Genomic DNA, 15904 nt, shown 5'->3' with positions numbered 1-15904 from the left:
TCCCACCCGGCCTTGTAAATGATTCACGGCAGAAAGGGACACATAACAGCTCCATCAATTCATACAGAATGAATGGCAGTATTTTCACCTAAATACATTTCTAATATGAAAACAGCAGTCCAAGCCCCTGACTATTGTGTCATACACAGGACTAGCTGCAGCCATGAATCAAAGATGTCTTTGTGTGGGAAAAAAAAAAAAAACAAACAGGAAAGCAAGTAGCAATTGCCTTCATTGGTTTAGTTCCATTTTAATCAAACCCAAGTAGTTTTTAAATTTCCAGAATTGAGGAGGCTACTCAGAAATGGACTTCTGAAGACATGTTCTTGAATTTAGCTAATTAGTCAAGTGACTAGCACATATTCCTTCAAATCACCCCTTCTGGAAGAAAAAAAAATAAAAAAGAAAATGTGGATTTAATAAATTTGTTCATGCAGAGCAAAGAAATTGGATTTAATAAATTTGTTCATGCAGAGCAAAGAAATTAAACACAGCCAGCAGCAGCACTATGGTCAGCCTGGACCTGGGCACAAATGCCCTGCAGGCAGTCCTGTCTACCCCAGGATGGGCATCAATAGCCTGAACTTCGAGGCGAGCCCTTGTCAGCAGGCAATTGTCACCTGCAGTCTTCTAGCACATCCCACTGTGTAGCTTCCTAGAGGTTTACACAATGATAGGCGAGCCTGTCAAGCAGGCAGGAGGTGTAGCAGGAGCACTGCTTTCTTCTTATGATTTGATGCCAAGTTTTACAGGGACTGAGCAGGGTGCTTCTGTGGCACCTCTGCAGGGCCTTTCAAAACTGATCCCCTCAATCAGAGGCACTGGCGGGTATTTTGGCATGATGCTTTGCTCCAGACGAGGCAGTCTCCATGGCTTTGCACCCTCTGCCCAATATGCAAATTCCTCCTTGAGGGCTGAAAAAAGTGGCCTTGCCTTTTGGGAGCCATCTCCATATACTTGATGGCTCCCCAGTGGTGCTGCTGAGTGGGGCAGCTGTCTAGGAAAGCCATCTTTGGGGAGCAAGCAGTTCCTGATGTTTCCAGCATCCCTATGCTGTGTGAGCTCTTCACACCCCATGACAGGTCCAGGAGATTAAAGGTGGCTCCTTTGCACCCCATCCTTGATGGATGAGGCTGAAGCTATGCTTTCCACACTGTGAAGAGAAGGAAAGCATGTCTGTAATTGGTTGGTTGGCCAAGTTCCTGATGGCAATTAGTACCTGAGTGCTACTGACACCACCTTGTCTTACTAGCAGCAAATCAGGGCACCCAAAATGTTATAGAAGCACAATTTTATGCTATGTATTGAAAAAGAAAAATATTATAATATGGTGAGATGAGAACTTTTAGATGTTCCCCATTTATTAATGGATTCATAATTCTCTTGCTGACAGATTAGTGCATTAAAAAGGCATTTTGCAGCATCTTGAACATGCTAGTGAAAGCCCATTTCCATTGGCTCCCTTTATAGTTTTTCAGCCTCTGAAGCCTACCACAGACTCCTGTGGGCAGCCATCCCTGTCTCCCAGGGTTGTTTGGTAATGCTTTGTGTCTTTTCCAGCACACACTCTCTTTTTGGTAGATAGGTATGCTTATCTTCAAGAAAGGAACTGCATTAGCAAGGTAAGAGAGGATTGGATTCTACTGTTGGAATGAAGATAATTAATATTCATCACTGAAAGACAGAGGTGGATGTGAGGATGATAAAACTGGTATGCAAGACTGGAGCAACTGGTGCTGAATAACTCATGAAGAAGATCGTGGGATTTAGTAATGACATTGGGAAATGTAATTTCTTGCATGAACCGTTCCCTGCAAACAGAGAATAAGGTCCCATCAATTCCCCCCCTGGTATGAGCACAAAGAATAGCTCCCAGCAGTCTGTCACACTTGGGACAAATGCAGGATTAATATATCCTGCATGTGGTTTGTGTTGGCCTGTGCCATGCCTTCCTCATTGTCTCCTGAACCTCCAGGGGATGGGAATGTCTTATTAATTAACTCTCTTAATTCAAGCACCTGTGACTGATTTATACTCAGTCTAGGGTCTGATCCTGCAGGCAAGAGCTGACTTTGGTGTGGTGCACCACTTTCCAAATCCCCAGCAAAGGAAAATTACTGGATTTTATGCTGAAACTAAGGCAGTGAGAGTATTTGGAAAACCTCTGCTGGCTTTTCCCCAGTGTAACTAAGTAATGGCATTTGTTACTCATTGGTGCTACAGACTCACACACAACTCAGCCAAAATTCACCTTCTAGGGATGTGTGTATGCTTGGTTTCATCCATGGGTAACAGCATGATCTGGAAGAAGAGGGGAGAAAATGAAGTCAGGAGGAGCAGGGGATTTTGCTGTTCAAGGAGGCAGGGGATGAATCATCCTTCTCACTGAGATGTGGTCTTTTGCCAAAGGCTTCAGCTGGTCCCACCAGCTCTTTCAGTTTGGTGTGCTCTGTCCTCAGCTCCGCTGCAGTGGCCAGCCTGCTGCTAATGCAGGAAACAGTTTGTCCTGGGAACAGCCCTAGCCAGTGCATGCTTGCCCACTTCAAGGGCAGGCTGACATTGTGCTCTCATGCCTCTCTTTCAGGCAGTACCACAGCACAGGGTTATACCTGGGAAGCTGAGGGGCCAAGCAGTGGACACACAAATGGAGCCAGCAGCCAGGGTTTGATGGTCCCTGGACAGAGAGGTCAGTAGATGTGATGGATAGGCAATTCAATAGGTCACAACACCTTTCTCACTTGCAGCTGAATCACCAAAGAAATAAATGTACTCAAACAATCGGCCAATATTTTAAAATGAACATTTAAATAAGCCTTTGTCCTGCTAATATATTTTTCTTTAGTCAAAGGGAAAAAGAATGTGGTTCCTTTTTTTTCCCCTTTCCCTGTAAATGTGATAGAAGAAATGTCTTTCCAGATAGGAGTCTTTTCTGCCAGGATGTATCTGGTATGTGTGCAAGCAGGCATACATGTGGAATTTTCCTTTGGGAAAAAATCAGACAGTAATTCTGCCTGTCTCACTGCCCATCTCTAAAAAATGCTGAAATCAAATATTTATGTTACAGAAGGATTGCTCGGTGGTGTGTCCCAAGAGTTCCAAGCAGAAGTGAGCAGCTTTAAGGAATGGTGAAAGTCTTAGCTACCTGGGAAAATTAAGCATTCAGGTAAATATCATATATGGCTTCTGTTGGAGAGGTTATTCTCTCTCAGAAATGCCTTATGAGAGAGCTACAATGCAAGGGGAAGCTCTAAACATGTATGCTCCCAGATGGCTGGAGTGGAAAGGCAGAAAGCACCACTGAAAAGGCTGAAGACCCACTACTCATGCCCTGAAAGCTAATGTTGCCATCTGAGTGACCACACTATGCCAAGAAGAGCAAAATACAGAGTTAAGGTGAGAATGGAAAGATTCCATGACATGCTGATTTTACAAGCAGTGTCAATTAGCAGGTCAAATTTTAATGAAGTCTTGGATCATGGTATCCCAGCTATTCAATATTTTAAAATTTGCCAGATCTTTTTGGGGACATACAGCTGGAAATCATGCTGGCTTGTTCCTCCTGTAAGCAAATCCAAAATAGCACCTCAGACAGCCCATATTCCCTGTGCCCTTCTTTATCTTAGTGAGAGGAAGGGACTGATTCATTCTTACCTGCATACTGTAATCTCACATCAGATAAGCTTTTCTCACACCATCAGCCTGCTTTCCTATGGCCTCTTTGCTCATCCTCGGCTCTGGGGGGGTGAAAATCACCTTGAGACAGCCTGAATGATAGCTCAACAGCAGTGTGCAGGAGACACCCACACAGCCCACCTCTCCAGGACAAAGGAATGCTCTGACTTTGTCTCCCGATGTTCTCCTGAGAGCTACAGCTAAGCATGGAGGAGCTGTAGTGGTACAAAGCATCCTCTCTCTTGCATCCTTGGTAGAATTGTTTGGTGTCCTCTGAGGAAAACAGACCCACAGTGCTAAGGGAGCCCCTTAGTGAGGTGGATCCTCCTCAGGGATGCTGGGGAGCGCCAAGGATACCGCCCCAGGTGCTGTGTACTGGCAAAGTTGGCATTTGGGAGCCCATGGACCAATTGGCACTCTTGGTGGGAGGAGGTTCAAGTTCCTTTCCTGAAAACACAAGCAGACACCTGATAAATATGGGCAGAGAGTTTTAGGTAAAAGTTACAGCTTACCTTCATCTGCAGTGACTGTAGTTATTTTTGCTAATCATCAAAAGAAACTGGATGTGGGATTAAAGCAAAGGAATGATGTACACACATGAATTATGAATTTTGCATCATGAATTATTGCCTAAAATAGTGTGATGCACTAAATACATCTAGGGCAAGTGTTCTTTAGATTTGAAAGACTGGAAAGGACACCAACTTCAGGGAAAATAAATAGTTTCTTTCTTTATCCTGAAAAACAATTGGGCAACTTTCCTTTACCTATTTGGCATCCAATAGTTTCTAAACTCTTTATACATATTTTGCCACAGTGATGTTTTTGGGTCTTGGCTACTCATCTTGAAAGGCTTCCCTGGGATTTGATTTCAGAAGGTCGGTGGTAAGCATTTGCCAAAACCCATCTGTCATCTGGGAAATAGAGAACTAAAATCAAAGACAGAAAAAAACAGATGATTACTTTTGGGCAGAAGCATGACTCTGAATCTTTTCTACCTCTTCTTACTTCCTCATTGCTAAATGCCAGAAACTTGCTATGTGCCATCATTAAAATTTCTTAGCCAACTTTCATGGTTTCCACATCAGAGCTTTGGGGCATTTTCTAGAGAGCATTCAAGGAGTTTGGCTACAGAGGGTGAAAAGGGGAAATGGCTGAGTAGAAGAAAAACATTGGTGAGAGCTAGATAGCCAGATCACCGGGTAGCTGCATAAATAACTTTATTAGCCTGGTTTGAGGTCTGAGACTTACCACACTTGGTGTTAACACAGACTCACTGAGGGACATCTACTTACACACTGTGACTCACTTCTGTCCCAGCCCAAAAGAAACTTTGGTCTACTACCATTCCAGCTCCTAATACATAATGGAATTCCCTATCTTGCACATTATCTTTTATCTGGACATTTCCTAACACCTCTATCGCTGTATCACTCGGTGGCAAGATTATTCAGGCTTTGTGCTGGGGATCTGCAGCATCTCTGCTGCACAGAGACTGCAAAAAGAGCTGATTCCAATATGTATGGACTTTGGTTTTGATCCCCAAAATGCATTTCCACTTACTCATTCTTCCAGACGTGATGAAGAGGTGCCCTTTTCCTTCAAGAGATGAAGTTTGGGGAGTGAAAGTCACTTGGTCCCCACTTTGTTATCTTCAATGCATAGTGTTAGAACAAGATGTTTAGTCAGATATTTTCATTTTGAGAAAATACTCCAATGAGAGGAAAGAGTTTTATTGGAGGTTATTTAACACCCTCAAGCTTTGTTGCTAATTTATGTTGGTAGCTTTAAATATACCCAAACGCTGAACCTAAATGAAGAATGGTGGCAAAAAAGCTACATGACGAAAAAATACACAAATACTCCAGTGTTAATTTGTTCTCTAAGCCAGGAAGATGGGGGAGATACTACTTCTGTGTCACATTCCAGTAAAACCCTGGGTAACATTCCTGGGTCCTCATCTTTCTGTTTATAATTTGGTTGTACAACATGCGCTCTGCATTACTTAGGCAAAGAAAAGAGAATTCCTGGTGTGGTGTCCAGCAGCTTAATTTAAATACAATTTAAAAAAAAAATTAAAGTAAAAGGGACAGGAAAGCCTGAACCATACTTTTCATGGCTGTGGATATTCTGGTGCAGAAAAAGGAGGTTGGTCCAGCATCAGCAGGCTTGGAGTCCTTCATTGTGGAAAACAGATTTGCAAGGCAGAATCTTGCCTGCTCATTTTTTCCGAACAATTTAGCTGGGTAGATTTTGCTAAAGCCTATGCCTATACCCCTCATATTCAAATAACCTTGTACTGAGCATATATCAGGGTTCAAAAAGGATTCAATAACTCACTGAAATATATTACAGCTCTTCTTTATGCATCCAGAGCAAGAGCAGAAACACGTCAGAAAGGTATTATAAGAGAGTGAACATTTATCTGAAAGGCTATTTATATTTCATTGAAATGGCTGAAAAGGACTGTGGAAGACCAATAATGAGTGAGGGAGGCAGGCAGCCATCCCACTTTGCATGAAGGATGGTGTCCTGATGGATGATTTAATGACTCCATCGTGTGTGGAGGGGCCAGAGACCAGGCAGCTGACCAGGCAGAGATATTCTGTGTTTAAGGCACAGCTTGAGTATGGGAAGAAGAGTGATGCAGTGTCTGCTTTCCCCCTCACTAACAGTTTGATGGTCCTTGTGCTGCTGGTTTTGATTCTCATGGGGGCATTCCTCTTTGTGAAGGCAGGAGTCATGCCCACCTTCTCCAGGTTCAAGTCTCTTCTGGGATGAATTAATGTGTCAGATTTGCAACAAGCCCCAGCTGCTCACCTTCCTATATCCCTCAAGAAGGGGCCTGAACAAACGCTGCTGTGTTTAACAGGGTATTTTCTCTACTCATCTAATTTCTGGAAAGGGACAGAAATTAAAATACAGCTCTGAGTCTGAAGCTATTGGAAAAGGGAAAGGTAGAGGAAAGGGGTAAATCTGTGGGATGCCCAGGCAGGGTAAGGAAGCATAAAGGATGAAAGGCGTTGTGAATAGATAGCCATTTTGGAGAGGCATGTGTCTGCTTTATGGTGAGGTGGCTATGAACAGTAGTAGATAAAAACAGCTGCCCTTGTCATCATCCTGTACATATACAAGTCTAAACTATCAATATCAGATATCAGCATAAAATCTGACACAAGTGAAAAGACAGAAAAGTGCAAACAAACCCTCCATGTATTTTCAGTGATAGAGCTAAGCAAATTGTGACAGAAGAAGTTTAAACTGAGTATTAGGAAAAATTTCTTCATGGAAAGGGTTGTCAAGCATCGGAACAGGCTGCCCAGGGAAGCAGCTGAGTCACCATCCCTCAAGGTATTTAAAGGATGTGTAAATGTGGTGCTTGGGGACATGGTTTAGTGGTGGATTTGGCAGCACAGGGGTAACTGTTGAACTTCATTATCTTAAAGGTCTTTTCCAATCTCAACAATTCTATAATTCTATGATCTGAAAGGTGAAATGTTAAGGGATGACCTCATGCCTGACTTTGGCTTGTCTGTATAAAACTAGATTATCAGTGCAACCTTTACTGACTGCTACATCACCCTCATCTTCTTGAATTAGAGGATGTATATTCCTCCAAGTGCTTTGAGTTCTTTCATACAGCCTGGCTTCTCTAAAGAGCAGGAAGATTCTACACGGCTGGCTGGCCAGTGACTTGCCTAATCAATATTTGAAAAATCAGCCTGCACTGCCTTTTCATATACACCTATGGATGATGGATACTCTTCCTGAAGGGCTATTTTGGAGGGAAGTTGCCTAGCACAGCTGTAGGTCATTTATTATCAAAGCAAATCAGTGAAACATCTACTTTAAAAGACCAAAAAAAACCACAACATCCCCCACCCTGCTATTGAATGGCAAAGTGCCACCACAGTACATATGTTGTAGAGATCACATTTCTGAGCACAGAAGTCCCAGTGCATGCCTCAATCAATATGTTTAAATAATCTTGTGAACTTTGGTATGTGCTAAAAATGCCTCCAGTGACATTCAGCACTGTTTCCTAGCCCAAACACTGGGAATAATAATCTTTTATTGGCACCTGTTCTGTGTTGAGATTAAGAGGCTGTTGAGCTGCAATTCTTTTATTTGCATTACTGGAGGAAAGATCAAATGGAACTAATATAATCAAACATTTATTTTTCTTCTTCTCTGATGCTGTGATGTTCCCCTTTTAAGTGCTTACAACCTGACAGCACCTGGGGTAAGCTTTTGCCCTACCACCCTCCACCAAAGCTTCATCAGCACCAAACTGGGAGCCTGACAGGAGGTTGCATTTCTGACAAAACCCAATGCAATAGCAATAGCACTGCAGGGATCGATGCAGTAGACAGGATTTTGGCTTGCCCAGCAGGTTACTAGCTATTTATGGCAGGGCAATAATCACACTGAGTTGGTAATGCTTGCATCTCACTTCCCCGGGATTTAAATGAGTACCCAAACTGCAGGGCAGCAGAGAGTCTGTCCCAGCCTTCCTGACTTGTATTTACAGCTGGCTCTGAGTGCCTCTCTTATCTAAGGTCTCTAACAAGTCTTTCAGTAATACTGCCACACTTTCTTGCTCCTTAATTACCAGAGCTGAGGGTTTTGGGTATTTTTGTCTAGATAATAGCAAGAATTAGGTCTTCTTTAGATAGGAAAAGGCCCATAGCTGTGCCCACCTGCAAAATCTAGGTTAGTAAGATTACTTCTGGATTTATAAGGTCATCTGTACACAGTCAGAACACCACAGCCAGGTTTGTTTTCTGCACCAGTATGAAACAACTAAGGAAATGTACTGCATCACCCATAATCACAGAGTCATAGAATCATTTAGGTTGGAAAAAGACTTTAAGATCATCAGGTTTAACTGTTAACCCAGAACTGTCAAGTCCACCACTAAAGCATGTAAATCACTATAGGGTTCCTTACAGGCAATAGTGAGAAATACACTTTGAAGATGCAGTTCATCTGATCTCCACTTTGCAAAAATCCATCTTTAGTAGTGAATCCAAAGTCACCCCCTTTTGTCAACCCTAACTTCCCAGAAGTGCACAACCTGCCATGAACAAGTGTGCAAATGTGATGTAGCTGTATTTTTCATGGGTTCCCTGTTTGAACGCTTTAAGAGGTTTGTCCCTATATTTTGTTGTATCCAAACTGAAGTTATATCAGTGATTTACATTTCTAAGAGCCCAGATATCAACACCCTTACAAGCTGGGACAATAGATTTCATTAAAGGTGGCAAAATAAATAATAATAATCTCAGCTACAGCATGGCAATAACTTGGAACAAATTTTTGGATATGAGTGTAAGAAAGTACTGGTTTAAATGCTTTCCCTGCAGCTTTGAATGACAATGAGACAGAGAGACTCTGAAATAGACGCATAACTTGAACTGCAAGCAGCAACTGATAAGGAAACTGGGGCAGAGGGAATGACTCAGTTGGCTGTGGTGCAGCCGCAAATCCACATGGGGCTCTGGAAATGTTCATCCGTGCCAGTGATAATGCACCGACCGCAGAGATGCTTATGACAGTCAGAGAAATTTGGAGAGCAGTAATGAAAAATAACCAATGCAAGAAACCACTGGGAACTTCAGAGTCAAAGGGCACAAAGGACAACGTTTTGAAAATAAAAGGAAGAAAAGGGACTGAGTGGATCTTTGATCTAAAGGCTTCTTCCTGCAGGTTTTATCTCTCCAGACACAAAAAATACAAGGCTTATATCTATTCCCTTAAGAATTGAACAGCATTTCAAAGAGGGAAGAAAGAGAGAGAAAACCTTCCAAGATAACATTTAATCATCATAAAAATGCATGTGTGAATGTGACAAAGAGAAAAAAATGTATATATCTTAAAAATCAATATGCAAAAAATCTAACCAAACAGGAAAAAAAAAAATCAATAATGTGTGCAGTGACTTGGACAGAGTAGAACAGATAAATATACACTGCCAGCTGATCTCCTCTTGTAAGATAACTACTTCATATTTCTTTTTTCTACTAAGTGGCCTCTAATCCTGACAGATGACAAATCAATTCTTGCTTGTCCTGTTTTGTGGCTTCACTGAAGTATTTTCCATTCTCTTTTCTTTTCGATGGCTTTTTCCAATGTATTTTCTGTATAAATAAACAGATCTTTAGGGACCCATTATAGAAAGCAGTATTGTAACTAACTTCATCCTTGTATCTCATTTCACAGTTCTAGTGGCAATTACGTATTGCTCCCTACAGGGAAAGGGTGACTCTTAAATCGTGTTTAAGAACCTTACTCAGAAAATCAGAAACCCTAACTCAGTTCCATTGCATCTCTATCAGGGGCAGTAAAGATGGAGGCTGAAACCATACCTGTCTCTAAGATGATTTGGCTCCACCACCCAAACCAAAGTACCTTAGGTGTCAGGAACTCATATGGAAATGTGAGAAATGGAGAAGTGTTGTGGGGCCTTCAAACTCCAGAAACTACACTCCTGCTCTTGGGATCAGCCTAGAGGATTTATTTCTTCACCCACTACCATGTATCCCAACACTGCTCTGCTACCATGCAAATTCAGCCTTGTCTTTGCATGTTTTTCCTCAGGCTTTTGGAAGTCATCATGTGCACAAGTTTCTCTCAGCTCTGCTTAAACTGAGAGAGGCTTGAGGGTCTGCCTGGAGTGCTTGGGCTGGGAGTTACCAAGTGGGGCACTCCATGGGCCATTAGCCCCTGTGGCCTCTCTGCTGACCCCCAAATAAAGCCCTCCCTTATGTGGTGTGTCACATCACACTTGCTAATGGCCTGTACATGAGGATATGGTAACTGACATTTAGCTCTGGAGACCCCCACATGTGCTAAAACTCCCAAAAAACATAGACTGGATCAAGCTGGGTGAGCTGAGCAAGCTCTCCCGTGTGTTCTGGCATCCTGAGAGCAAATACAGAGAGCTGCAGGACTTCCATTCTGAGCAGAATTTAACCAAAGCCCTGCAGAGTACTGTACATCCCTCCTGATCTGCCTGCTGAATGGAGGGAGCTGTGGGCCCTGCCATTTCCTTAGCAGGAGGCAGCAGGGGGTGGGCCAGCATATATGAGAGATATATATGTGTACTTTTATGCATATATTATCACTAGTCCAAATTCAACCTTGAAAAAATTCAACCGACTCTGTGTCTTCTGCCTAATAGCAAGTGAATGACTGGGGAGCTGAGTTATTTCAGGGCACTGAGGGTTTCCCATCTGCAAGAGATGGTGAACTCACGGCACCTCTGGCTCTGCGCTGTCCTTGCCTCCTCTTCAAAAGCTACACAGGGCGATTCAGGGAGACAAAATGTTGACTGTGTTCTCAGCGCTATTTAGGTGAGTAATGCTGCAGGCAGGTGCCTAGGGGGGTGTCCAGTAGCATTTCTGCAGCATTCATTCCTCCACCCACTTGTCTCTCATGGTCACCAAAGGCAAGTGTCAGGGCTCTGAGGCACTCACAGGCTATAACAACCCTGAGCAGCCCCACCAGCCCTGAGAACCCACATGAACTACACTCCTCTGCCACCCGGCTGGATCTGCTGCAAGCCTAGATTGCAAATACATTGAGAAAACGATAGAGCTGAGGAGACAAAGATGGTCAAAAGCTGTAGGGTGACCCTGCCAGACCCTTTTGGGCAGGGGACACCCCAGATATCACCTCTCTGCACCTGGTGCTTTGCAGAGGGCAGAGCTCCCTTTGCTCCAGCTCTCGTATGTTTTTATTTCTAGGCAGGCAGCATCTACTTGGTCACCCTTGACCTAGGTCTGCTTCTTTGACCTGGGTGTTGTGCACAACTTAATGGAAGCATTTATGACCAAATCCCTTCCTCTGGGACAGGTCCAATTTCCTTTTTACTTTCTATTAACCTCATTTATGCACTTACTAAGATTAAAAGGCAACATCAAGGGCTTCTCCACTCCTGTACCAAGACAGCTTTATGTCTTAATGTGTCAGGGACTTAGAAGTAATATAAAATCTGTTTGGCAAAAGGCAGGATTTGCTATCTGATTTGAGTGGGAAGAAGAAAGATTTCACACTGGTCTGGGGAGGGGCTAGTGAGAGTGGGGTTCACCTCCCCAGCTGGCCTCCAAATCTAAGTATGAAAATCCCTTATTTCTCTGACTAGACTGCATATTTTAAAAGCTTTGGGGACTTTTTTCTTCAATTGGTTTAAGAGCTTGACTAACGTGTGAGTACAGTGCAAAGCAGCTCTGTGTTACATACAGAGTTATCTCACTGCTCGTTCTACAGGCTAAAATGGAAGAAAATAACACAGCTGATTACAGGCTTGAGCTTCATGCTTTGCAGGTTTACATGCCTGGGAGCAGCTTGGGATCTATCTCTGTACTTTATAAGTGCCGTTGTTTTGCTTTCTGTTTTGCAATAGATATAAAGCAGAAGCCATTCCGGAGACCTCTCTGCTAGGAAGGTTTTTCTTGCCTATTATTAGCACTCTGCTTTTGCAGCAAGCACTCATGAGCCAATATGCAGAGTTTTAAAGGACTTCAAAGTGTCATTGGGAACCAAGTGATATGTGTGTTAAAAAGGGTTTAATGGAGCTGCAGTTGCTGTAGCAGTGTCTTTTTATAGCAAGTTTTTACAGCGTTAAGAAAAACATCCTGCAGATTTCAGTAGGATTGGCATATGGATAAGGTACTTTGCACTATGATTTTTGTTTATCTGCTCTTAAAAAAAAAATAAAGTAAACCAGTATTGCTCGCTATAGGGAGAATGATAAGCAGAAACAGTTCTGCAAAACTCAGGCAACAGCGATTACCTTCATTTTGGGTTTAATTATTTTTTATATCTTTCAAAGGAAAGCATACATTTGAAAGCAAATGGCTTGGCTTAAAGAATGGAATACAGAGTGATTTGTATTCATGTTGAAGATTTTATAGTCTTAATTTTTTTTTCCCCAGAGCCACTGGATTATGATATCATTAGCACAAGGCAAATCCTCCTTATCAAAGTTGAGGCAAATTTTCTGGGACCATCTTTAAAAAGTCATAGGAAAGGCTCCCAAGGAAGGAAGTGGTTTGTAAAAAAAAACATTAAATACTGAAGCGAATCTGATCCAAGTGTGATCATGTTGGTCTGCAGGAATTGGCTGGAAATTGTTGTTTTAATACCTTCTCTAGTTTTTCTCTTTATAACACTATTTATAAGTCTCTTTTAATTATTCCTGGGAAGCATGTAGGGATATTTTATGAGGTAGGCTCCTCATTATCCTTTAGCAACCCATGCCATTGGCCTGCCCACTTTTGAAAGAGACAGACAAAAAGTTGAAAGGAAAGACAAGTACCCATTGCCCACTGTGAGGGGAAGAGACTTGCCCAGGTTTATACAAAAAGGCAGAGGCAGAGCAAGGACGCAGCATTGTCCCTCCAGTGCTTCATTCCTGAACTGCCTCCTTAAAGCCATCCTTGTATCCACAGAGTCTAGAATATAGCTGTTTGGACTTGTTCCACCTCTGAATTCACATAATTTAAACATGTTTTACTTTGCTTTTGCTTCAGGCTGGGGAAGAACTGGTTTATGCTTTGTCTGAGGGATTAAAAAGGGAAACCTTTAGTTGTTGTGACTGCCAAAGCAGGAACAGCACAAGCACAGGATTTCTCAAGGCTCTCAGGCAGCTGGGGGCTGCAAGCGAATGTGCTCAAAGCTGATGGGAGCAGGGGTTAAGCTCCCATAGCTATCCTCACTCTGGCAGCTGTCTCCCATCCCTATCCCTCAGTCCCAGCAGAACTAAAGCCCTGGCAAAACCCCAGCATGGCAGCCCCGTCCCTCCCAGCCCCGCGGCTCAGTCTGGAGCAGCTTCTTTCATTTTTCACACTCAGTCCTCTGGAACGGAAACCCTGGTCAGAAATTTTACAGAGGCAGCCAGAGAGATCTTTTCTTTCATTTCTGTGGAGGAGGGCAGAGCAGTGACGGCACAGGGGGAAGGGTTTGTAGAGTTGTTTTTTTGCTTTTTCCCTTTTTGCAACACTAGTTGTTCAGGGGAGTGTCTTGTGTTATTAATGCTGAGCGGCTCTGGCAACTCCTGTGGTTCAAGGTCGTTCGTCTTCCGCGGCTGCTGCAGGAGACACGGAGCGCTGAGCCAGAGCTGCCCATCCAACCCTCTTGGTCCTCCCAGGCCAGCAGGTTGGAATAGCTGCACATGGGGCAGCGGGGTCGTGTGGGGGTGTGGAGAGCAGCCTGGGCCACAGGGGCATCCTGACAGCACGCCCAGGCCAGTGCGACCTGCTGGGCTTGATGGGTGGCAGGGCTGGAGAGGGGCTGAGGGTCGGGAGAGCACCTGCAATGTGCCAGTGTGGGATCCTTCACACACCCCCTGAGAGGGCGGATGTCTCTGTCCCCACCTGGGAATCCATCCCTGTGTTACTTACAGCTGCATAGGCACACCAGTCTCCTTCTCCTCAAGCTGCACCAATGCAGGATACTCCCTGACAGTAAGGGGAATACAGATCCACTTGCATCCTTCCCACCTGATTTCTTCCTTTTTTACTTAGGATGAAGGAGTCTAGGCAAACATTCCTTAATTTATTCTTCATCCTCTGGCTCTTGCTGCTGCTGAAGACTGCCTCTTCCTCACCTCTACCCCGTGGAAAAGACCCACGAGCCCCTTCGCTCCCCTTTGGGCTGTACAAAGGACACACCTGTGTTGGTACGTATCCAGGTTTTGTTTGCCTGCTGGTCTAGTTCATTCCTTACTTCACTGGTGAGCTGAGAGCTGCTATTCACATCATAAATCGCTCCTTTATCTATTTCAACAGCTGTACCGCAAAATACTTGTAGTCTTTGCTGAATCAGTCACTGAAGATTTTGCAAGGCCGTCATGGGATCTGGAATTATTTTATGATTTTGTTTTTGACTGGCTGCTTCCCAAAGTTCATGTTTTTGCTCTGTGGGAAATGGCATCTGAAAGGTTGGCTTTAATGTCTGCAGGTCTGGGATCTGGAAATAGGATGTTATAAAGTCCTAGTGTTTCTTAGGGTTCACAGTGCATTTTGCTTAACTGGCAGGAAGGCACAGTTCCCTTCAGACTTTCCCAGGGTCTCCTTATTGATTTCAGTTCCTGGAAAACTATTCTTAGGAGTGGTTGGTCCATACTTGGGCCAGAGATCTTTATGGTCTGAATAGTCCTCTCTGGATAGCTGGATTGCAAAGGCTGCTTCCTCACTTTTTTTTTTCCTTTTGGTGTGCACACGTGTCTGCATGACCTGTACTGAACTGGGGCAAGATGGCAACCCCCTTTTCACGTGACTTCAGTGACTGTGGTGATCCCCACAGTACTGATATCTGGGAGTAGGTATTCTACAGTCTCAGGTGGCTAAGTGATTCCCAGAGCAAGACTGGTAAGACTGAAATCAATGTAAACTGCACCAGAAATGCCCTTGGCATGGCACATCATATACTTATGGAGATGTGGTACCTTATATTTTTTATGTGTGCAAATGGATATGTCTTATGCATTACAATCAAATGCTTTACTTTGTGATCAGCAGGACTTGTTGATCTTACAGGCTTTTTTCAGCCTAAAAATTTCTAAAATTCTTTTAGCTTCCCAAGGCACCTTTGTGCTGGAAACATAAACCCTGTCACAGCCCTTCATCCTTCAGAAGGAAATAATTCTTTCCACTGTGGCTTGGGGAATACAGTTGCAAATAATAATCCGAAACTTGATAAAAGCATGTTTTTGCCTCCCTTCTGAGCTACCCACAGTACCCCTGACAGTTTTGGTGGGGCAGGGTGAACCAAAAGGAGAGCAGAGTCAGGGTGGTGAGGGGGTTCAGCTACCAGCCAGAACATGAGAAAAAGAGGTGAAAGGCAGAAATGGCTGTGAGGGGCTGTCCTTGTTTGGACTGGGAGCCATGCAAGTGGTGACAGAGCAGCTGCCAGAACTAGGGGGAAGTGGTGTTGTTTAGTGGTGAGATCTTAAGGTAGCTACAGTTTTGATGGCACAGGAAAGGCAGTGACAATGCTCATCTGTGGGATTTTTACACTGGTATTTTTTCAATACCAAGATTGTGAGTATTGTCTTTCTATCCTGTTGACTCAGAAAAGTTCTAAATTCCACATGTTGCATTGAACTTGCCTTGTGCAAGATAGATAACTTGTCCTCTTTTCCCCTTCTAAAGGGAGGAGAGTAGTGCTAGCCCCATTGCTGGAACCACTCAGCATGCTCTTCGTTCTGCCTCCCACACCAGTTTAT

At 43.6% G+C, this 15904-nt stretch overlaps 1 protein-coding gene across 5 annotated transcripts in view; it reads left to right on the top strand.

Annotated features, from left to right (window-relative positions):
* Positions 1 to 2584: 2584 nt before the first annotated feature.
* The window catches only part of AOAH (acyloxyacyl hydrolase), an 83057-nt gene continuing 69737 nt past the window's right edge, over positions 2585 to 15904 (top strand). For 3 of the 5 annotated variants that reach the window (XM_085573351.1, XM_021553287.4, XM_085573348.1), the window contains exons 1-2: positions 13686 to 13833; positions 14202 to 14356. In XM_085573351.1, the coding sequence (XP_085429477.1) occupies positions 14203 to 14356 (154 nt within the window). In that variant the 5' untranslated portion in view covers positions 13686 to 13833; position 14202. Of the gene's footprint in view, positions 2687 to 3064; positions 3164 to 13530; positions 13637 to 13685; positions 13834 to 14201; positions 14357 to 15904 lie in introns of those variants that run through there. The other 2 variants (XM_085573349.1, XM_085573350.1) reach the window with 2 other exon arrangements.

This window comes from Lonchura striata, chromosome 2 (assembly GCF_050655825.1).
Source record: "Lonchura striata isolate lonStrDom1 chromosome 2, ASM5065582v1, whole genome shotgun sequence".
NCBI classification, from domain to species: domain Eukaryota; kingdom Metazoa; phylum Chordata; class Aves; order Passeriformes; family Estrildidae; genus Lonchura; species Lonchura striata.
This window is presented reverse-complemented; position numbering and strand designations above follow the sequence as displayed.